Below are 22940 nucleotides of genomic sequence, written 5' to 3'. Positions count from 1 at the left end.
GACAATAGCTGAGTGGCAGCATAATTCTCCATCAGCTCTGCCTCCGCTTTCTCCTCCTTCATGTTCTTTATTTTAAAGCACGCTCATTGCAAAGCCCTTCGATGCCTGATGAAGGGAAAAAGCTCAGAAAACAGGCAACAGAAACAAAACCTCAGGCTTGCAGCAAACCAATAACAAGACATCACAGATCCAACTGCACAAACCTCCCCCTTCCCTCCCTGCATGGCCTTGGCCCATGTCTCTCCATGACCCGTTGACTCCTTGGCCCCACTGCTAACGCTGGTCACCAATAGCGAGTCAAGGGCTGTAGTGGTCTTTGTGTGAAGACTTGGTGTAGACATTCAGACCTCTCACAGCTGGGTGGGCCCACCTGGACCTTCACTGGTGCAGCATGGGCTTTATCGGTGCTGGAATTTGATTTTTTTTCCATAGAATCACAGAACAGTTTGGGTTGGAAGGGACCTTAAAGCCCATCTAGTTCCAAACCCCTGCCATGGGCAGGGACACCCTCCACTAGCCCAGCTTGCCCAAAGCCCCATCCAGCCTGGCCTTGAACACTGCCAGGGAGCCAGGGGCAGCCACAGCTTCTCTGGGCACCCTGTGCCAGGGCCTCAGCACCCTCACAGGGAAGGATTTCTTTCTTATATCTAATCTAAATCTCCCCTCCTTCGGCTTAAGGCTGCATTACCCCTCGTCCTGTCACTCCATGCCCTTGCAACAGCCCCTCTCCAGCTTTCCTGTAGCCTCTTTAGGTACTGGAAAGTGCTTTAAGGTCTCCCCGCAGCCTTCTCTTCTCCAGGCTGAACAACCCCAACTCTCTCAGCCTGTCTCCATAGCAGAGGTGCTCCAGCCTTCTGATCATCTTCGTGGCCGCCTCTGGACTCACTCCAACAGCTCCTTATCCTGGGGACCCCATAGCTGGACGCAATAATTGCCCTTGTTGAACTTCATGCGGTTCACATGGTCCCACCTCTCCAGCCTGTCCAGGTCCCTCTGGACAGCATCCCTTCCTTCCAGCATGTTGACCACACAGCTTGGTATCATCAGCAAACTTGCTGAGGGTGCACTCGATCCCACTATCCATATCAAAGATGTTAACGGTAAAAATGTTAAGCAGCGCCAGCCCCAATACCAACCACTGAGGAACACAGAGGGATCTGGTGGAAGAACATCCAGCGTTGGGGATGGGCATGGGGAAGGCGTCCCAGCAAACAAGGCTGCACAAGAATGCTCTCAACCAAGGGCCATCCATCCCTTAGACGAACACCCACAGCAGAGGTGCTGCCCTGGGGCCTACGGACATTCCTTGGCCGTATTTGGTGACGGATGGAGAATTTGCTTCCCCTTAACCCATCTGTTCTCCTTACTGGCAGGGAGGAGCTAACACCAGAACTGCAGTGTCGCTATTCGGATAAACCCAGTACTTCAGCAGCAATAAATCTCCTCTAAAAAGCTTTTGCTGCCTCCCACCTGTTGGCTGGGAGAAGATCAAGTTGACAGAAGTCTTCTGCCAAATTGTATTTTTATCCAGGACTTCATCACGAGTCCAGGTTACAATAAAAGCCTGTTCACGAAGCAGGGGGAGGCAGCTGTATCACAGCACATCTCTCAACTCTGGAATCCCACCTCTCCCAGACGTCTCCAGTTCCCAGGTAGCTGCTTTTATTACATTTTCTGAATTCCCTTAAATGCGAGAAAGCCCTTTTCCTTCTCATCACCCCCACCCCTTCACCATAAAACCTGGGAGGTCCCAAGCAGGGACCCCAGACTCTCTTGTCGGCTGCACCAGGGAGCCAAAATACCCATTGTGAGAATGGCAACACAGAGAGCCAGGCTGGGACCAACACAGTTTATTACAGAAAAACACCCAGAGGGATTTCATTAACATGGCAGTCCATTCACAAGAAAAAAACCACCAGAGGACAATGAAATGAAACCCACAGCAACAACACACAGCAGGAAAGTCCAGTTGTTGGCCAGCGCAGCACAAGAGGCACAACCGCACCGGTCCATCGGGATGGGAGATGTGCCCAGCCGGTCCTGAGGAGCACATCGTTCCCCCAGCCCGAGGGGATGTCACAGATGTGCACACAGGCAAAGTACACAAGCACTAAATCCACATCCGCCAGTTATAGTGATGGAGAAAAAAAAAAAAAGGTAGGAAGCCATGTGGATAAGAGCAAATGGGGCAGCTGTTGCAGGAATGGAAAATCCTCCCCACACTGGAAGGACTCAGGAGGTGCCAAAGGAGGTCTACCTCACCTGGGACCCATTTCCAGAGCCCCAAGTCTCCCAGCGAGCCCCTAAGCTGCCTGGCAGCAGGAGGACCCTAAGCAGCATCACTAAAACTCCTGCCCGCACAGTGCCCCCCAGCTTGCACGCAGCTCCCTGTGCATCTCGAGACCTGGAACAGCAGTACTGAAAGCTGCTGAGATCCACATCCGTGCCCCAAAACACATTGCTTCCCTGGAGCTAACAGCACCTTCAGACAGGGCATCTCCCCCTGCACAGCCCAGCCCTGCCAACACCCCGCATCCCCCATGGCACCCGGTGCAAGCCCCCATCCCCAGTGGCTGTGCTCACACCCTGTATCCGATCCCACGGGCACGCTGCCCTGGCCGGGGGTTCCTAAGGGCTTGCTGACAGCCCTATTCCTCTTGCAACATCACCTCCCGCGTTGGCGGGAAGCCCCGGTGCAGCCCGTTTGCAAGTTGGGCTTGGCTGGGCTTCCATGATGCGATCTTCAGGAAACACCTTGGAAATGTTTACTGGGAGGCCAAGCTGTTCTCCCCCTCCCAGCTGCCAAAAAGGTCTCCGAGATAGCGTTCAGATCCCAATATCTGGGCTTCACATTATAAAAAGACAGGACCTTTTTATAAACTTGTATATTAACAGATGTGTTACTGAGATACTAATTTCTTTCAAGACTTTTGTTTGTTTGTTTGGATTTCAGACCTTCTTCTAAGGTGCTTGTCACCCAGACGTGACAAATAACAGTCTATCAAAGCGAAATAGTTCGGGGGGGGGGGGAAGTGCAATTTGCTTTTCACTGCCAGAGCAGGATTTAGTGTAATGAGAAAACAGTCTCCCAAGCCACTGAAGGCTTCACTAGCTTTTATATATTCATCAAAAGTGCGATAACTTGAGCTCTAGCCTCACTGTCGGGAAGGGCTGAGCTGTTTTAGCTGAAACCTCCCTGCAAAGTCAAGCCAGAGGCACACACATACCTTGGAAAACTTCAGCCCATGGAGTTGGTGTTTGTAGAAAACTGCTGTCTGATAATGCCGGGCATCCTTCGTGCCCAGCCATGGAGAAAAAAAAAAAAAGAAAGAAAGAAAAAAAACCCACAAGAAAGAAGTAATCTTTAAATTTTTCTCCTGAGAGCATCCCTCGGGACAAGGCTTTGTGCAGAAATGTCAGTGTGATTTTCACACCGATTTTGGAGCAGCTCTTCAATTGATTCCCTGTTTTTTAATCGGAGATTTGGTTCTCTCTCACAGCATCACTAGCAGAGATGTCTATTTTAGGAAACACCAGAGGTTTTAAGAAGCTAAGGAGAAAAACATTATCAACTCATATGGGCTCAGTCTAGAAAGGGGGAAAAAAAAAAATCCCTTAATTAAAGCCCCCAGGCTGAAATTCTCTGCAGATTTACCTAAATGGACTTCAAATGATGTCCCTAATGTATTAGGGCCTGCTTTTAACTTAATTCAAGCCCTAGGCATGTGTCTGCGGACCCTGGATGGCTCACACAAGAGCTGGGCTTTGGATGCCTCAGAGATTATTATTTTTAAGTGCTAACTCATGCAACTGTGAAACCAAAATTTAAAAACCTGGGCCAACAATACACTAGCCCAAAGCTCCAAGCAGGAAACAGGATTATTATTTTTTTTTAATATATAAGTGTTTGTTTCCTTTTTTTCCAAATTTTAGTGCATGAAAGGAAAGCTGTTCAGCTGACAAAATCTTGGTGAAAGGACAAAGACATGAAAGATTTTCTGGTTGAGGAGGAGGGGCTGGGTCTGTTAAGGAAAAGTATTATGATGTAATTTTAGTTAAGAGGGACAAGATTTTGTTTCAAAGTGCAAGAAGGGGTTTTGTGCGCTCCCAACTTTCCAGTTCAACAGTTGAGACTGAACATTTGCTTTGGAAATCAAAGGCTTTGGAAATTACCTGGGGTTTTAAAGAAATACCAATAGGTTAAACCTGCCTGGCACAAACAGTCCACAAAAGGCGAGATCCATCCTCGAAGGATTTTGCCTGAAGCAAGCGCAGAAGAATGGGGAAATGGCTCACGGGGCTGCCCGGCGCAGGGGATCCTCCAGCCCCACGGGGACAACACCACAACGTTTCAACAAAAACAGAGGCGAAAGGAAGCCTTTCGTCAGCCCCTTCCTCCATCCGTGCCCCCGACAAGGCTCCCGACGGGGAATAACCTCGTGCTCGCCGTGGCAAATGCTCTCTGCCTTGCAGACCACAACCCAGGTCAGAGCGTGGTGCACGGGGTGAAGCAACACGCCAGGGGCCACGGGACGTAGCCAGCTCCTCTACTTGCTGTTCGGGGTTTGCTTCTCCTGCGTTGGCCGCTTGTGCTTCTGGGCGACGCCGTAGGGGACGTGGGCAGCAATGGTGCCCATCTCCTTGGCTCCCTCCACGTGGAACATCTGGTCATCAAAGAAGATGTGAGGACGGATCTTCTTCAGCAGTGGTCCCTTGGGAGCCCCGGCCAGGAACAAAGCCTCATCCGTCTCCAGGCCCCAGCTGCGCAGAGTCTTTAGGGCCCGGGCTCCCGAGCTGGCCGCGCTCCTGGCAGTGACCAGGTAGGTGCGAATGGGACACTCCATCCTCAGCCCCTTGGAATAGAACTTCTTCTGCAGCTTCCCCAGGGCCTCCAGGAAGCCCTTCAGGGGTCCCTGCCAAAGCAAGAAGAAACCATCACTCCCAAGACCTCCAGGCACCCAGTCCCAGCAGAGCCAGACATCCTGGCTGATCCCCTCTCCCCGTAAGCCCCCAGAAATGACAGCGAGGGGCCGGCCGCAGCCATCCTGTGGGCCAAATCCAGCCGTACCAGGCTGCTGACCCACTCCATTTCACACTCCATATGCAGATCCCTGGCTTGTTCCCAGAGGCAAGAGCATCCCTGTGGACTATCTCTCTCCCAGAGGCTTTTTCTGGCTGCACCCCAGCACTACCTGTGCCAGAGGCTTGTTCTCGTGAGCCTTTTCGTGCTCAAAGAACATGTCCAAGCCATGAGCCTTCACGATCTGCTCCGACTCATCAGAGAAGAGCACGGCGTCACCGTCGAATGCCACCCGCAGCTGGTTCTCCGACACCTCCAGGTCTTTGCTGGGGCTGAAGATGGTGGCTGCAGCGATCCCTGTGGAGGTAAAGCAGAAGGCAAGAGGTGACAGTTACCCAAGGACCCAGTCTCATGGCTCATCTGTTGAGCACAGCAAAACACAATGGGCTGGAAGCAAACACTGCAAGGAAATGCACGCACCCAGTAGTGCCTGCAGCTTGGCCCCGAGACCTTTTACAGCAAAAACAAATCCCCAGATGAAAAACCTCCCTTTGCATATAAAATTAACAGGGAAAAACAGTGCCTTTGCCTTGGAAGAGGTGTGGAGCTTGAGGAAAGCCTTATTCCTATGGAAACTAGAGGCTTTTTGGATCATCAAGGATGGGATGTGGGACAAGGCAGACCCTAGCTGCACATTGGCATAGGCACAGGGACATTGGAGCTATCGCTCCTGGCACCAACCCCCTGAGGGCTCCAGGTTCCCCCCCAGCTGTCCCCCACCAAGCTGGACCCCAGACTCACCCTCTTCAATGGCCCCACTCACTTTCTCGGCATCGGAGGAGAGGTAGAGGTTGGTGTGATAGGCCTTGAGGTAACAGATGGGGCTGTTCCCTCCCGTCATGCAGAACCTCTCGATGAACAGATCTGAGGGCGGACGGACACCAGTGTGAGCTTGATTGCCCCCCAAACAAGCCTTGGCACTGCTCCCCCATGGGCTCCCAAGAGTCGGCAGGATGGGGGCTAATTTTGGTACCACCGTTAAACAGCATTGCCGGCGGCCAGAGCATCTTCACCACCAGCCAGCTTCCACTCAAAGCCCAGGAAAACTGGGAAAAGTGGGCTCAGCTTGTCGTTTGGTAGGAGACAGGAGAAAGCGTCTCCTCATCCTGCTGCCCAAAAGCTGGCAGCACCCGCGCAAAGGACAGCTTTGCTCTGAGCTTACCGTAGTGGTTGATGCTGTTGATCAAGCGAACCCCAACCTGGGCATGGTTGTTGGTCATGAGGACAATGTCGAAGAGCTCCTCGCTGTCGGGGTAGAGCTCACGCAGCTGCGCGTTCACTGCTTCCAGTGCCTGCAGCGCCCGAGGGTGGTGGTGGGGTGTCAGTGAGCCCCCGGCGTGGCCCTCACCCCCTTTTCACTGAGCAAAACACTTCACCAAAACCAGGGATGTGGCCCAACCCCAACTACACCCTGAGCCAAGCTGACATCAGCAAGCAGCTTTAGCTGGGAAAAAGAGACTGATTTGCAGGGGAAAAAACACATAGCTAACTCTTCTATTTTCAAACACAAAAGGTTTCAAATTTTTCTTAGGAGACGAGAATAAATTAGCTCAAAGTTACAGATAAGTGTTTTTCAAGCAATCAGGAATGGAACAAGTCTCTCCTCTCCAAGTGGATTAGTTTATTCATTGGGAACGGGCAAGAGATTGCTTCAGTGAGGGCCAGCAGACAAAACTGCACTAAATCCAGTGGAACCGAGGCAGAAATTGGAAAATATTTTTGAAGTTTGAAGTGCTTCCTTTCAACATGTCAAAATTAGAAATTGGCCGACTCTGTAGCTAGGCTAAATTCAGTCAATTTAAAAGAATAAATAAATTGTAATTAAAAAAAAAAAAAAGAGATGAGAATTCTCTAAAGAGAAATTTTAAATATGATCCAATGAGATGATTTCTTCAATTCTTAGGCTCAGTTGCCAATTTGGAAAATTCAGCTTTTCCTCAGTCCTGGAAGAAGCGCATCACTTGCCAGGAGGTTTATTTGACCTCTGTTTGCTCTGTGGCTATATCCCTTCCACCACGCAGCTCCTTTCCCATCCCTCCCCACGCAAGCACTCCTTAGCACTCCCCTCTCCCCAAAGCTTTCGGGCCAGGACCACAGCGCAGATTCAGCTTAGGTGGGCAGATGCTCACCTTGACAAAGGGGAAGGCAGCGCCGGGGAGGAAGGGCTCGTTCTCATGGTCCAGTTGGTATTTCACATAGGCCTCCACCCCTTGCTCGTTGTAAATCTTCTGCTCCTCCTCCATGCGGAAAAGCGCTCGCGATGACACCGCAATGGTGATGGCATTCTCGGGCTTTGGCTGCAGGGAAAGGGGGAAAATGGGGAGGCAGCCCCTGCACTCAGCCCCGCTGCCCAAGAAAGTATCTGTTAACCTTCAGCATGAAAGCCCACGGGGTGGGTGACACTTCCATAGCGATTTGGAGGATAATGGGGCAGCTGCAACCCTGATCTTCCAATGCTTCCTGATGCACCGTCCCCACACATTTGGGATACCCAAGAGCCTTTTTCTGCTGCTTGCACCGTGCCCAAGCCCTCCCACTGCAAACAGGCTCCCAGGACCCATCCGGACCCAACGTGCTACCCCAGGAGAACCACTCAACCCCACGCAGAAGGAATTTGTGTGGCTTTCTCCCTCCCAGCCAGGAAAAACCACACACTGTGGCTCGGCCAGATCCGCACTCCCACGATGCTGTCCAGATGTGACAAACAGCCCGTGCCAGCTCAGCTTATAAAAACACTTGATACAGTTATTGTGGGCGGAAACATGACAAACAGGTGGTGCAAGCAATGATTTATGAGTCATTATTATTAATGTTCGAGGGCTTGATCCAAAATCCACTGAAGTCAACAAGGGGCCTCTAGTGGGACTTGGCAGTGAGAGAGGAGACACCATGAAAGTCAATCTCATCTTGACCCCCGCTCGTCCTCCCTCTCCCTTTGGAGGGCAGAGGGGTGTTAATCCCCATCACTCATTTGCAAGCATGAAAGCAAATTCATTACTGATGGCCAACAAGAAATCCTCGCTCTCAGAACAGCAAATCCTAAGGAGGCACAGTGGCGCAGGCAGCCCCATCCCCAGCAGGCTCTGCCTGCAGCGAGTCCCAGGAGCAGGACAGGGCTGGGGCGCTCGCACGGGGGATGCTCCCTGGGAGCAGTCCCAGCCCGCACGCTCTCTGGCTGCGCTCAGGGATTCATCTCCGCAGGGAGCCTGTGAAATCCAGGCCATCAGCACTTCAGAAACACCTCACCCTCAGCTCCTCTGTGATTTCCAGGATCCTCATGTAGCACCTTGCCCCGTGAGTAATCCTCCGGCAATGCGGTTTGCCCAGCGGCAGGACGACGCCTTCGCCAGCTGCTCCACACACCCAGGTGCTCCAAAGTTCAAGCTCCCACCCTGCCTAGGGCCGAGCTTTACAGCAACAGCAGCCTGGCAAAGACAAGGTACCCCATCCGCACTGGGGATCTTCACTCCCCGCAGGGCTGGGTCTGCCCTGGGACTCGCTCTGCCCCATCCCAGCCCCGTTGATCCTGCCCAGCATGGAGACGCACCCAGGAGTGAGTCAATGGCAGCCCCCATGCCATTCCCAGCACCACACATCCCCGTCAGCGGTGCCCGAGGCCAGCTCTGCAGCGTGGTCGGTCCCAGACACCTCTCCAAGGCCGCACCAGCACCCAAAATCCCCAGCAAGCAGATTAAGCAGTGGGCGATTAGGACTAGACACAGATTAGCTCAGGCTGAGAACATCACTGTTGCCAGAGGGATCCCTTTCCCATGGCTTTTGCAGAGAAATAAGGTCCCATCTGGAAGCGGCTCTTTTGAGAAAGCAGGTGAACAATCCCCAGGCCACGCAGGATCACCCAGGTCCACGCAGAAGCTCATCAGCGACACCAGCATTGGTCCCACCAGTGATCCACAACCAGGTCCTTATCTTACATTTAGCTACCCGGTGGGGTGTTAGCTATTAACTTGTCACGGGCCAAGTCTTGGCACTCCATCTCATTAATTAATAACTCTGGTGTCATGGGCCATTTATTAGCTGAAAATATTAATAACTATTAAAGGTCTTAGGACATCCGGTCATTAGCCTTCAGCAAGGAGTCCTGCTGCTCCATGCTGCTCCCGAGTCCCTGCAGTGCTGGGTTATTTATCTGGGTACGTAGGAGAGCTGCCGGGTGTTTTTTCCCTGGTCCCTGTCGGACCGCAGGGCAGAACATCCTCCACAGCCAGCCCTGCAGGAGGATCCCCAGCAGAGAAAGTAGGTCAGCAGCACACACAGCACAGAGGCATGGTCAAGGGGGTGAGACGCATGTGCAGGGCCATAAGCTGAGCCTAGCCGGGTGCCCAGCCTAAATTTGCATCTCTATCTCCCTGCGACACACACCTTGCATCCCGGGTGCCAGGAGCCCAGGCATCTTGTGCAACAGTAACAGGCTGCTCAAGGTCCCTTCCCTGCCATTTAAAGGCATCAGCCTCCAGGAGGTTAATTTAAGAGGTAATAAACACAGCAATAAAAATAACCGTAAGCCTGGGGCCCTAACTCTGCCCCAGCGTGGGCTGCTGGAGCCCCAGCTGCCTGCAGGCGGGAAGCCCGGCCTCAGGGAATGGGACTTGCCGAATCCTGTTTGCCTCTGCCAAGGAAGATTTGCACCTTTGGAGCACTTTCTGCAGGAAAGTCTCACCTGGGCACTAACACAGCTCCCAGCTCTGGCTGGGCTGGGACAGCCCTGCTGTTCTCTGGGAAATGCTGACATTTAAAAAATAAGACAATTCTGCTCTGCCTTACAGAAGGAGCCGTATTTTGACATTTTCTTTGAAGTGGAGGTTTCCTTTGGAAGCATTCCCTCCCGGGGTTGTTTGGATGCTTCTCCATCCCCACTAGTACTGCAGATGATCTTTACTACATTGAAAAATGGGCTTTAAAAAGTCACAGTGCTACAGGAACCGCAGCACCTCAAATCCTCCTGTCAGAGCACTGTGAACAACCCAACAAACACCTCTTTGCCTTGGAACATCACAGTTTTGGGGGAAAACACACTTCATTTTTAACAGGAAGTATGTGCATGGGAGGGGTCCCACTCGCAGTCCTCGTCGGGATGCATTTAGTCCCGCGAGCCGTGGTGGAGCCTGCGCAGCACCCCATCCCAACACAGCGTCCTGCTCCGGCGGGCTTGGGCACTCTGAATGACAAACCCCGTTTTACCCTGAGAGCAGCATCCAAGGTCGGCCAAGGTTGATGAAAGCTCATCATCCAACACAAGCCCAGGAAGCGGCTGTGGGGCTCTGCTCAGCTGAATCCAACTGAATTTGCTGCCTGGGGATTCATGGTGAGCTCCTCTCCTTTCCTCCCTTCCCACAGGAAGGTCAGATCCAGCCCCATCCTGAACATCAATGAATGATGTGTTTAACAGAAGTGCGAGCTGGGCAGCACGGGGGAAAGATCCCATCCCAACCCATCCCCAGGCTCAGCCACACGGGAAGGACGAGCAGGGACTTGTCCTGCCCTCTGAAGAGGAACATCAGCCCTTAGCACAGCTTCAGTTGGTCCTCGAGGTCCAAACCCCATCTCAGAAGTGACCTTTCCAGCAGGCTCCAGTGCAAAACCCATCCCAGACCCAAACACCCCGGTTTTGGGGTAAAGGCAGATTCCAGTAGCAACTGGAAATGGCGCATTTTCCTCTGCAGACCCAACAGCTGGCAGGCCTTTAAATCACTCTCCTAATCGCATGTAAATCCTAAGCAGCCCCCCAAGGATTAGAGGCAGACATTTGGAAATCCCATGTGCTCCCGGGATGCGCAGCGGGGCCGTGCCCTCCCACCCACAACAGCCACAGGTGCCCACAGTGGCACCCAACACCAGTGGCTTCACTGCCACCCGGGAGGCCACCACTGGCTGGCGCTGCGGCAAGGGCCACAGTGGGGACCCCATTCCACACCCCCTGATGCAGCAGATCCTTTTGCATTGCCTGAGGCTGAATCTGCTGGACCCACCTTGATCCTAAAAACCTGGAGGAACTCCGGCAGCTCCAGGCACTTCCCTAGATGCTGCAAAAGACCAAATCCTTGTGGCCAAATTCAAAACTTGGAGGTGAATTTTGGCATGAGATTTGGACACAGAAAAGGGAGAAGGGCTTGCTCCAGGGTCAAGCATGGTCCCCACCCCAGCTAAAGCATCCCAAAAATGAGGCACCCTGGTGAGCTGGATGGGTCCCTGCAGGTGCAGGGTACTGGCAGGGCAGGGGACGAGCAGGGCACCCAGAGAAGTGGAGCTAGGAGAAGGCCAGCTCCCACCGACCCAGCCTCTCCTCCCCATGCGGCGTCACTGGAGAGGCTGGGGGACATTTTCCGCATTGCTGAAGAGTGACAAGTCTCATCGCTGACCTCCCCAGCTGGCAGGAGTGAGGCCGGAGCAGGCGTGGGAGCTGGGGCGTGGGAAGAACGGAGACCCCTGCAAAGCGGGGAGCCCCGTGGGCTGCAGGGATGCCCCATTTAACCCACTCCTCAGCCAGAAATGGGCTCCCCAGGAATGCTCCCCAAAATCACCCTGCCTCCTGCCATCTTACAGCCCATCTCCAGGTGGAAGCAGCCCCTGGCTCGTGCCTGCTCCCGCACTGGTACCTGCTCTGGCTGGCAGAGATATTCAGCCGAGAGGACGACAGAACCGGCACCTGCAAGGGCGCAGACGGACGACAACAAACTCCATTGCCCATGTGCACAAGGGAGCCCTGGGCAGCCGCGAGCCCCCCGTTCGGGATCAGATTAAAGTTCAGGGCAATGGCTCAGATGTTTTTGAGTTTTCCAAACGCATTATTTATAATACAGAAAAGCGCTCTGCAGCCATCCATCACGGGGTGTGACAGCTGCCTGGCAGGGCAGGGCAGCCCAGCTGTGTGTGAGGGCAGCCAAGCCGCCTGGCCGCAGGCATGGAGCCGGCACAGGGGCACGGGGCCGGGCAGGCACCGCGGGCATCAGCCCCAGCCCCGCATGGGTGGATGGCACAGCCTAACTTCAGGGTCCGAGCGCCTGATCTCAGCTCTGCCACTGGTTTGCTATGCAAGCCAACCACATCGCTGCCCTGTGCCTCAGTTTCCCCATCTGTACAGCAAAGACGGGTGTGCTGGTCACTGAGCTCACTGCAAGAAGAGGAGGAAGAGCCTGGACCAACATCCACAGGAGACTGAAAGCACAGCATGAAAGACAACCAGCCACATCCCACCACCAAGCCAGTCGGTCCCTCTCCCCTGAGGAGCAGGGAGGCAGCAGCGCTGCCAGTCGGCAGGACCAGGGGCTGCAGCCAGGTCCCCAGTGGGGAAAGCACAGGGGTCCACAGAGCAAGGACTTGGCCATCTCCCCTCGCCGGAGAGGTCAGACACACTGAACTTCACTGCGAAAAGCACCGGGTGCCACTGGGCTCCCGACATCGCTGTGGGCAGGACCTCTGCTGGAGCCCCACGCTTTGGGGGGACCCAGAGCCCCGAGGATGGCTATGACTGGGTGGGCTCACAGGCTGCAGGGCCAGCCCTTCCCAGGGCACAGCCCCCAGCCCTGCCAGGCTGCCAGCCCAACGCTGCCACAGCTATTCTGAGATACGGCAGCACTTCCAGGCACTCCCATGTTTAAACCCGGCAGGCTCAGCCCTGGTTAGATAACACTGGCTTTCCCTCTAATCTCCTGGAGCAGGCGAGCCTGGCAGGGGTGGCTACACCCCTGCAACACCCCGCTGCCCCGGGCAGGGATTCGGCCCCCGGGTTGTCCCCCTGCTCCACCGCTGCCACCCCTCCTGCCCCTGGCAGGGTCTCCCACCTTGGCACAGGTGGCTCACAGGGCACCGAGCTGCTCCGCAAGGACACCTCAGCCCAGGAGGGACCCGGAAACACCCCAGGGACCTGCAGGAACCCAGGGAGACCCAGAGACTGGGGGGATCTGGAGAGAACTCAGGCAACCAAGGGCAACCCAGGGATGCCATGGAGGACTGGCAGCATCTGGAGAGACACGGGGCTTCCCCAAGGACCTGGACAGAGAAGGGGATCAAAGAGAACACAGACACTCAGGGGAACCCCAGAGAACCCACAGGAGATGGGGCACCCAGAGAGACCCAGAGGGATCCACAGAAGAACCCAGAGAAGACAGGGCACCCAGGAGGACCCCAGAGAACCCACAGGAGATGGGGCACCTGGAGAGACCCAGGGGGACCTGGAGGAGATGGGGCATGCAGGGGGAGGCAACCAGAGCAGATGGTGCACCCGGGGGCACCCAGAGGGGCTGGTTCCCTCCGGGGTGGGGAGCGCTGTCCGGCTCGGCACCCCGGGGGTTCTCACCGATTTGGGCTTCTTCTTGGGGGCGAGGTTATCGTAGAAAGCCTTGGCCTCCTCCCAGGGCCGCCCCGCCGCGCCCGGCGCCCCGGCGGTGCCCGGAGGCTCCATAGCGCGGCGGCTCCGGGGCACGGGCGGCTCCGGGGCACGGGCGGCTCCGGGGCTGCTGCAGGTCCGTGCGCGGCTGTGGCGGGTCCGCGCGTACCGGGAGCTCCCGGAGCCGCTGCCGGGCCGGCGGAGCGCGCTTTATAAGGCATCCCATGAAGCTCCGGGGTTTCAGCCCACCGGGACACGGCTTAACCTCTTCGGGACCGGGACCGAACCCGCCCCGCCGCCGCACCCTTCCCAACACTCCCTTAAATACCGGGGTGCTGGCGGAGGATGGAGGCGGGAGCGCTCCGCAGGCACTGCAGGGCAGAGTCAGCCCCGGGGAGCGAAGGGGCTGGGGGAGGAAGGTGCCATCAGCAGAGAGCCGGGGGCACACGGGAGCAGGGTGACAGGGCACCCACGGGAGACACCAGCTCACTCTCGTCCCGAGAGCATTGGGCGGGGTGGGGGGGGTGTGGGGGGTGTCGTTTGGTCTGGGTTTGCCCATCCTCACACCGATGGATGCCGGGGACTGGGTGACTGGAAGGGCACAAGGGTGATTAGCACCACGAGCCGGAGGGGAAGGAGCAGCCGTGGCGGTGGCTGCATAGCGGGTTACTGGCATGCTCGTACTCTGCTCCATGCCAGGGAAACCTGCGCTGTGTGCTTGCTAATGGAGTGAGTGTGGATATTGAATTAATGTTCTTCACTATATGGTCTCCCACGAGTGCTGGTGGGATTGAGTCCAGCCACAGAGCTATGCATAGAGCCCAGCTTTCAGTTCAGGATGAAAACTGCACCATGACCAGCAGGACACACCCCCCCCCCCCCCCAGCCCTGAGACTCTCAGGGAGTGGGGAGTGTGCCCCAGAGACCAAAACTCAGCAGCCAGGAATGTGATGGAGTGTCCCACCTCATCTCACCTGGCCCCAGCACCAAGGCCAGCAGAAGAGTTTTGCCCAAAGCTCATGCCAGCAGCTGAACACCAACCCTCCCTACCGACCACAGCCTTGAGGGCCCCCATATCCATAGCCATGAGAGGGATCAAACACAACCTCGCTTGCTCTGAGGTTCACCCGGGAGAGCAGAGCCAGGGGAGGCCAGGTGCTGGTGAACAGGGTTGGGTCCAGGGCTCACCCAGCTGTCTGGATCCCAAACCCTTTGGGATGCCCTTCTGGGAGTTTAGCATCATTTCAGCCTCAAAGACTCCCTTTCCCAAAGGCCTTTGCAGGTCCCCCCTGGGAACCGCCTGAGCTTCCTCTGGGGTGGCCCCAAGGGAAGCAGGAGCTTCACAGGCCCCAGGATCACCAAAGCTATTCTCCGAGTCCCTTCTCGAGCTTGAGTTGCTGCTCTTTCGGACAGCAGCCCTGGCACGTCCCCAGGCTCCCACAGAGCAGGGATGACCTGCCCCATCCCTCCTTCCCCAGGCACTGCTGAGCTGCAAAGACACACGCTCACTCCTGGACAGCCCAGGCGAGCATGGCAGCCAAACCCAAGGTGCAGAGCTCTCCCTCAGCAGCACTCCTAAAAATACGCACACTGCTATGGTTTTGGCATCCTCCCATCTCTGTGCTCAGGTGCTGGCTGCTGCAGGACAGATGAGATGCTGGTGATATGCAGGGCAGAAGCCAAGCCACACATCTCCCCACATGCTGGATCCAGGAGGAGGGGGGTGAGCGGCACCGCAGAGCCAGGAGCCAGCGCTGCTGCCGAGGAGCCAGCCCTGCCTGATTAACTACAGAGAAGAGTAGTTAAAGTTGGTGAGAGCTCCTTAGCAACAGCCACCGTCTCTGCAGGCTGCTGATGGAGAAGAAAGGCCAGAGGAAAATACATGCAAGGAAGATGGGGGTGGAGAAGAGGAGGCTGAGAAAAATGACAAAGACACAGTGACAGCAGGTCCCAGTTGCTGATGGTGCTGGCTGGAATGGGGCCCAGGACAAAGCCACCAGGTCCTCTGGCTATGCCCAGTCCCAAATGAAGGGAACAGCCAGGATCCAGGCTCCTGGTTAAGACCTATTTCCAGCACAGACCAGGGATGTCTGGTCCTATTCTCACCAAGAGATAACATTCCCTTCCCCAGAGCTGACTGCGTGGCTGAAGTTACACTTTCACCCATCCTCAAGGCTTCCCAGGCTGAGCACCACCACACTGTCCCCAAGGGCTTCCCCATCCCTTGGGGTGTCACAGGCTCAGATGAGACCCATAAACGATGCTCAGGAGGGCAGTGTTGTCATCTCACTGTCCCCATAGCTGCAGCAGCCAGCTGCCCCCCAGTAAGCCATGTGGGGGGAACACCACGCATGTGGGACAGTTTATTTTTCCATTAAAAAAAAAAAATAGATAACAACTTCACCATCTCCTAACAGATATTACAATCATCAACACCACAATGTACAGACTAAATACCGATCTGTCACAATATTCCTGTCCTGGAGCAGGAGGGATGGAGGCAGCAGGCTGGGATGGGGGGTGGAAGGAGACAGACATGTTTCTTGTGGCCTCAGAGCCTTGCCAGGAGGCTCAGCAGGTACAGAACCCAGCCACACCTCTCCACAGCCCCAATCCAGGACCCACCAAGTCCCCACAGTAGCACCACACACCAGGACATGTCTTCAACATCCACAGTTGTGACCTTGCCCCAGGGCAGCCCACAGAGAAGTCTGGCAGCCCCTGCCTTTTATTTGGGACCCGAGGCATCGCCTCAATATCCAGGAGAGTCAGAAACTCCACAGAGCATCCAAGATGCTGCTGGGGCAGTTGTGGAGGTCACCCACTTGCTCTGCCAGCTCACACAGGTGATGGGGTGGAAGGTGGCTTCTGGGATCAGACACTGGCCACATCCAGGGGAGGCCTTGGACACTTCTCTCCCCTAAAGTCCCCTGACCAGCCCTGGTCGTTCCCAGCAGGAAAAGCAGAGGTGGAAAAGCTAAAGCCAGGCAGAAGAAGCCAAGGCAGCGAGCCCTCAGGGAGGGTGCAGCACCCTGCCTGAGCTTCCCAGCACCCTGGGCCCGCCCTGGCCCCTCTGGGCAGCCTTGTAGGGAATTGCCAGTGAAGGAGAGACCAGGGCCAGGACTTGGGACTTTTCAGCCTCCCTGGAGACATCACAAGCAATGAGGGGGGATCAGCAGAAAGGGGAAAGAGCTGGTTTCAGTTAGGATCAGGGAATGGGCCAGGCAGAACAGTGGGGGAAAGCAGGGAGGAGCAGCAGGGGTGGGGGAGCAGTTGGCCTTGGGGAGCCAGGATGCTTGCCACCAGATGCAGGGAGTCCAGCTCCAGGATGGGAGAGGGTTGATTTGGGGGTAACCTCAAGCTGGCAATACCCAGAGCAGGCTCTACCCATCAAGGGAGAGCTACAGCCCATGGACTGTGGGCTGCTCAGGATGCAGCCGAGAGCAGAGGCAGATGGGTAGCAGGAGGGATGGAGCGTGACTCATGCCTGGGGCCAAGCGAGCACGGAGGGACTCAGCAGTAATTAAGGATGGAAACCATCACAGGGAGCAGAGTTTGGCTGCAGCCAGTCCAGCAATGAGCCCCCAGGGCTCTATTTCTGCATGTCACACTGCAGGAGGAGGACGATGGAGGGGTCGCTCTTTGCTGCCTCCTTGAACTCCTCCAGGGAGATCTGGTCATCCTTGTCCTTGTCCATCTTTGTGAAGATCTTGTCAACACGTTGCTGGGGCGTCAGCCCATCTTGGTTCATCCTCATCATGATCACAGTCCCCACCATCTTGTAAATGGCCTGGAGCAAGAAGAGAAGCAAAGTACCAGAGAGGGAATGTTGGATGAGCAGAAGGTCCCAGGACAAGGCAGGGGACAGGATTGCTGCTCTGCTGGGACCCAGTTAGCTGCTGGCATGAGCTATGCTGCTGCATGGCTACAATCAGGTGCACACCAGCTACCTTTCAGACAAGACTCTGGGCAGGAAAACTCATTCTTTGGTGCCATAAGGGACCCAATAGCTGTGAAAAGCCTGGAAAAAAGCAAGTTACCCTTGCTGATTTTAAGCATCAGTACCTCAATGATCTCCAGCATCTCTAAGCGCGTGATCTTCCCGTCCCCATCCAGGTCGTACATCTCAAAGGCCCAGTTGAGCTTCTGCTCAAAGGTGCCCCTGGAGGTGACAGACAGGGCACAGATGAACTCCCTGAAGTCGATGGTCCCATCACCATTCTTGTCGAAGGTGCGGAAAGCGTGCTGGGCAAACTTGGAGGCATCTCCGTAGGGGAAGAACTGCAGGGAGGAGAGAAGAGAGAGATCCAAATGGGGAGAGGGAGCTCGGTGTGGAGGCTGCACCCAAAGCAGCACCCTTGCCCCAGCAAGAGCAGGGTGCTCCAGCCCCGCAGGCAGCACTCGAGCCCTCGGCTGGAGCCCACCTTGATGTAGAGCTGCTGGAATTCCTCCAGGTTGAGGATGCCAGTGGGACAGTCCTTGAGAAAGCCCTTGTACCACTGCTTCAGCTCCTGCTCACTGAATTCTGTGCTCCTCACCAGGTCATCCAGCATCTCTGGGGCCAGCTTGCTGCTGTGCTTGCCCATGGCTGCCCCTGGGAGGGAAAATACACGGGTCCTACACACCAGGCATGGGGAGGGCTGGTGCTCCCCAGCCCTCCTCCACCCCAGCAGCTGGCCGACTCCGCTTGCTTCTTCCCACACTAGAGCTGATGAGTGTCCATGCACCGTCAAACGCTGGGACAGTGACCGTGACTGTGGCACTGAGGACAGGCGCAATGCTTGTGCTCAGCTGTGGCCCTTGCTGCTGGAGATGTGCAGGAGCTGGCCCTGGGGCAGCCCACCAGTGCAGCCAGCAGCATCGCCTTCAGTCCCCTCCCTCTCCTAGGCTGGCTCCCTTTGCGCTGCAGAAAAACACTCAAAAAGCAACCAAAGACCCAGAATTCACTTTACTAGACCATGATATCCAGCTGCCCTCTGTAAGGATGGGACAAAGAAGAGGTAACACAAGTTTGTCATTAAAGCAGGAAAAGACCTCACCGGCACCATCTGACTTGCAGCATCCAGCCGGAAACAGCAATGCCCAACCCGCTCCTGGCCAGCCCTTGGTGAGGATGGGGTCTGTGACCAGGCACCTCTCTGACGCAGGGCTGCCCACAGCCCAGTGCGCTGGAGTGCTGACAAGCCCGCAGCTGCGTGGGCAGGACGCAGAGCTGCTCCGATACACGCCGTGCCCGCTCCCACGCAGCCTTGGCTGCCAGCACCGCTCAGCCTGAGCGGCAGATGGTTTGCTGAGAGCTACTGGAGCTTCTCTCTCCATAAAGTTGAGTAGAAGTTCACCTGGAGCCCAACCAAGCACCATCTCCTTTCCGAGCATCTGATTTCCTAGCCATGTGGGCTTGGGGGACATCGGGGTACCCTGGGATGGGTGCAAGCCTCCCCCTGCAGCAACGTGGGGCTCCTCATGCTCCCAGCCAGCCCCACTCCCAGCTAATCCCACAGGCAGAGGCTGCTTCCTGCCCCATCATCCCACCAGCATCTGTCGCCGTCTGCCACGGCGGCGCTTAACCCACCACCCCTCGGCAGCCAGAGCCGAGGAAACATCCGGACACCCACGGAGCACGACACTTCCCCAGCAATCCTAAGCTCAGCTGCGGAGCTGCATGAGCCCTCCCGGCACCGCAGCCTGGCTCTAACCTACAGGGAGCAATTAATCCCCACCATGTGCCATGCTCGTGTCCTCCTGCATCTCCCACCAGCCATGCTGGCAGGTGGATGGAACCTCTCACCTTTGCTAGAATCACCACACATTATCCTGCAAGTGAAGCCCTCAAAGAGGCCGGGACACAAGCAGAGTCTTCCTCAGTCCATAGACCTCAAGTCCCTTTTCTGACCAGGGCCCACCAGAGGCCGTGCCAGGGCAGGGGACAGCAGGGACAGCTGCTGGGGCCAGCAGCCAGAAGGGCCATCACACGCTTGACACAAACCACTCATCTCAAAGCACCAATGTCATCATCAGTCACTGGCTGCTGGTCCCAAACCAGGACGGAGGCAGGTGGCCACAGGTCATCCCCCCGGATCTGCACCCTGGGCAGTGCAGGGCACCCAGCTCCCAGCAGCACCCTGACAGCCCAGCACCCTGGGAGGGAGCAGGGAGTGGGGGCAGGACGCAGCCCCAGGGGATGGATGGGGCGGCCGGGCTGGGGGCAGCAGCCCTCGGGGGTGCGGGGGCTGCTCTGCCCACCCGGGGGGGCAGCTCCCGGGCACTGGCCCCGACACCCGCTGGAACCGACTCCCGAGGACAAGGCGGCTCCGGGCACCTACCCCGACGGCAGCTCCGCGCCAGGGAACCGGGTCCCGGCGGGAGAAAACCTGTCCCAGCCCCGGAGCGGAGCGGGGCGGGGCGGGGGGGCACCGACGGCCCCGACGGCCCTTACCTGTTGTATGGCGCGGGCGGGCGGCGGCTCGGCGGAGCCGGGCGGGGCGCGGTGCCGGTACCGGAGGGGCCACGGTCCAGCCCGCCGGCTCTGCCCCCGCCGCTCCCGCCCCTCTTGTAGCCGCAGGCCGCCCGCCCCCCCCCCCGGCGGCAACGTTAGCCCATTGGCTGGGAGTGCTGTCAATCAACCGGGAGGGGCCGCGGGGGAGAGATGCGAGGTGGGATACTGGGGGGGTACTGGGATGCTGGGAGGGCAACTGGGGCTGGGACCCTGGGGGATGCTGGAGGGGAGAGTGGAGGGGATGCTGGGGAGGACGCTGGGACCGGGATGGGGGGTGAGGGGGTACCAGGTTGCAGGGGGGATGCTGGCAGTGGGATGCGGGGGGTGCTGGGTTCAGCACCAGGGACGCTGCCAGTCCTGCCTGCCTGAAGGTGCCTGTGTGGTCCCCAGCCTTGAGCAGACCCCCCCTGCTCTCCCTGCCCCTGCCCCTCCTGTCGCTCTCTGTTGCTACTTCTCTACTTCCTCCTCTTCCTCACTCTGCCCCACTCACCTGGCTCTGGCTCCTGTCCCTGGTGGTGGCTCATCCCAAAACACCCCTAAGTCCTCTTCCCTTGGTGTGCTTCAGGGCTGGCAGGGGCCAGCAGAGACCACGCTGCCTGCATCCCCCTGCCAGGCACCCAGCGAAGGGCCCTGCGCTGCCTGCACTGAGGGAACACCAGGACACACCTCGGTCCTCCTTGCTGGACAGAGCTGCAGCTGAAGCACAGAGGGGAAAGGGCTGAGAAAACTGCTCTGATTTCCAGAACCGAATGGAGAGTTTCCATGGCAATTGCTGGCGGCGCTTCCCTCTGACCTTGGCCATCCTGCTGTGATCACGGTGCCACCAGGCCCACCCGCAGCAGCCCCTCTGCAGCTGGTGGCCACTGAGCCCGGATGAAGTCTCCGTCCAGCCAGGGCTGGTCCCCATCCTGGTCCCCAGTGGGGTTATGGGGTGCCATGGGGTGCTCTGCCCTTCCCCATGGCTCAGCATCCCCTGGCCCAGCCCTGCTCTCAGGTGTGCCCACCCTCACTGTGGAGGTGGCTGCATGAAGCTGCAGAAACTGCCCCAGCCAGAGGTGAGAGAGGGCTGGTTTACAAAAAGACACAAATATTTGCACCTGTGTGTATGCAGTGCGGCTGCAGGGATCCATCAGCAACCCACCCTGCGGGCAGGAGGGCTGGGACCCCCAAAGCCAGACATGGCATCCCTGCACTGTGCCCCTATCTAGGGCTGGATCCCCACCCAAGGTGGGGTGATTCACCCCCACGGCTTTTGGGCCACTCCAGCAGCCTCTGCCGGGCACTGGGCGCATGGTTCTGTCTGGCCCCAAAGCCTCTCCATGAGCCTCCCCGAGAATGTGGGGGGGGACGAACCCACACACACCCCCCACCCCGTGCTGGCTGGGCAACCTGCTGCCAGTTCTTACATGCTTAAGTAGAGAAGACATCAATTAGCACCACTGCAAACTGCCTGCGTGCAGGGTGCGCAGGGGGACTGAAAAATTAATGAGGGCTTAATTGATGCAGCATGGCTGCCATGGCTGAGACCGGCACAGCTCAGCTCATAGGACAGGGTGTACTGAAGGGACATGGGGCGGCTGTAAGAGCCCGGGAGCACCAGGCTGGGGTGTGACAGGGACACCCTGGGGACAGGGAATGGGGACAAGGGCAGATGTGGGGTAGCAGGGTGTCCGCACTTTTGGAGCTGCGACACCCTGAGTCCTGGCGCTGGGGAGATGCCCGGGCTCATGCAGGGCTGGTGGCATTGGTGGCCCTGAGAACATGGGCTGGAGCACCCAGCTAAGCCCAACACCCAGATCAGGGCACCCCAAGCCCTAACATGAGCCCAGGCTCAGCTGGGACATTGGCCCCAGGATTGCAGGGGGGGCAGCAGGCTATCCGGGGGACCCGGCTCTGCAGGCAGTGCTGGCTCCCTGGCAGCCTTCTGCTCCCCACTCCCGCAGCAGTATCACCCCAGCTCCTGGCCCTGGGGTCCCCGGGGTGCAGAGCTGCCAGGGCCTCACCCGTTCCTAAAAACTTTGTTATCCGGCGGCGCTGCCGAATGCAAAGGGCTGCAGCTTCCCCCAGCGGCTACGGGCTGCACCAGCACGGCTTGGGGGGCAGTGACCAAACGGGGGGGGGCCCGCAGCCACAGCACCCTGCTGCCCTGGGCTGCTGCAGCAGGATCAGCCCCCCAAACCGCTGGGAGCCGTGGGGAGCAGCAGTCACCGCTCAGGAGGCTCTTCCCGGCCTCCCGAGAGCCCTTGTCCTGCCCGCTTCTGGATCACCCGGCTGTGACACCAGCCGTGCTCGGGGTGCCGGTGGCACAGCCAGCCCCTCTGTGCCCCCCCCACTCTTCTCCCATGAGTGTCCTCATGACACAGTCCTGGGCAGGACCCGTCACCCAGGGTGGGATCAGCTGGGCAGGGCTGGGGACAGGAACGGACAGCGTCCCTTCGGGACAGGGCACACCGCTCACAGCCAGTGCAACCCCAGAAAATCCCCCATTCTCCAGCAACGTGCTGGGCAGCAGCCACATGGCCCGAGCATGGTGGGCCATGGGCACACGCTGGGACATCGGGATGGGCTCTGGGTGGCTTCTCCCTTGGCGCAGCCCCCCTGTGGATGGCACATCCACAAGTACATGTGCCCAAGGGGAAGCCAGTGCCAGCCCCGCTGTGGGCAGCGTTGGGGGTTGAGTTGTGGTTTGCAGAGAGTTTTGGAGCAAAATGGGGATTTCTCACTTGCTCACTCATTTCTTCTGCCACTCCCTCCCTTTGGGCTGCGTACCCCCACCAGCGGCCTCAGCCTTCCCCCCGCCGCTCGCCTTCCTGGAGCAGATCCCTTCCCTGCCCGCTGTGCCCCAGGGCCGAGGTTTGGTGCCGGGTGCCCTGGCCAGCATTGGCGGGGGGGGTGTAGGGTGGGCACCCATGCCGTGCTTTGCTGCGCAGAAATGCCCTTGTAAAGGAGCAAGGAGCTGCTGTCACCTGCACCATGTCCCTGGGGGGCACCTCTGGGTGCTGCTGGGCAAACCAGACCTG

At 57.5% G+C, this 22940-nt stretch overlaps 2 protein-coding genes across 2 annotated transcripts; both read right to left on the bottom strand.

The window, feature by feature from the left end:
- Positions 1-1835: 1835 nt before the first annotated feature.
- NT5C1A (5'-nucleotidase, cytosolic IA) lies at positions 1836-13616 on the bottom strand. The gene is made up of 6 exons (XM_054802399.1): positions 13395-13616; positions 7210-7377; positions 6243-6372; positions 5822-5944; positions 5193-5377; positions 1836-4913 (listed from the first exon to the last, which is right to left on the bottom strand). Exons 1-6 carry the CDS (start codon positions 13497-13499, stop codon positions 4548-4550), a joined length of 1077 nt encoding a protein of 358 aa, XP_054658374.1. The 5' UTR covers positions 13500-13616; the 3' UTR covers positions 1836-4547.
- Positions 13617-15773: 2157 nt separating this feature from the next.
- On the bottom strand, positions 15774-19989 carry HPCAL4 (hippocalcin like 4). The gene is made up of 4 exons (XM_054802394.1): positions 19861-19989; positions 17849-18018; positions 17490-17705; positions 15774-17214 (listed from the first exon to the last, which is right to left on the bottom strand). The coding sequence occupies exons 2-4, from the start codon at positions 18008-18010 to the stop codon at positions 17017-17019; spliced, it is 576 nt and encodes a 191-aa protein (XP_054658369.1). The 5' UTR covers positions 18011-18018; positions 19861-19989; the 3' UTR covers positions 15774-17016.
- Positions 19990-22940: the final 2951 nt, after the last annotated feature.

Source organism: Grus americana, chromosome 23, assembly GCF_028858705.1.
Source record: "Grus americana isolate bGruAme1 chromosome 23, bGruAme1.mat, whole genome shotgun sequence".
Classification (NCBI taxonomy): domain Eukaryota; kingdom Metazoa; phylum Chordata; class Aves; order Gruiformes; family Gruidae; genus Grus; species Grus americana.
The sequence above is the reverse complement of the archived record's forward strand: the minus strand, read 5'-3'. Positions and strand labels throughout refer to the sequence as shown.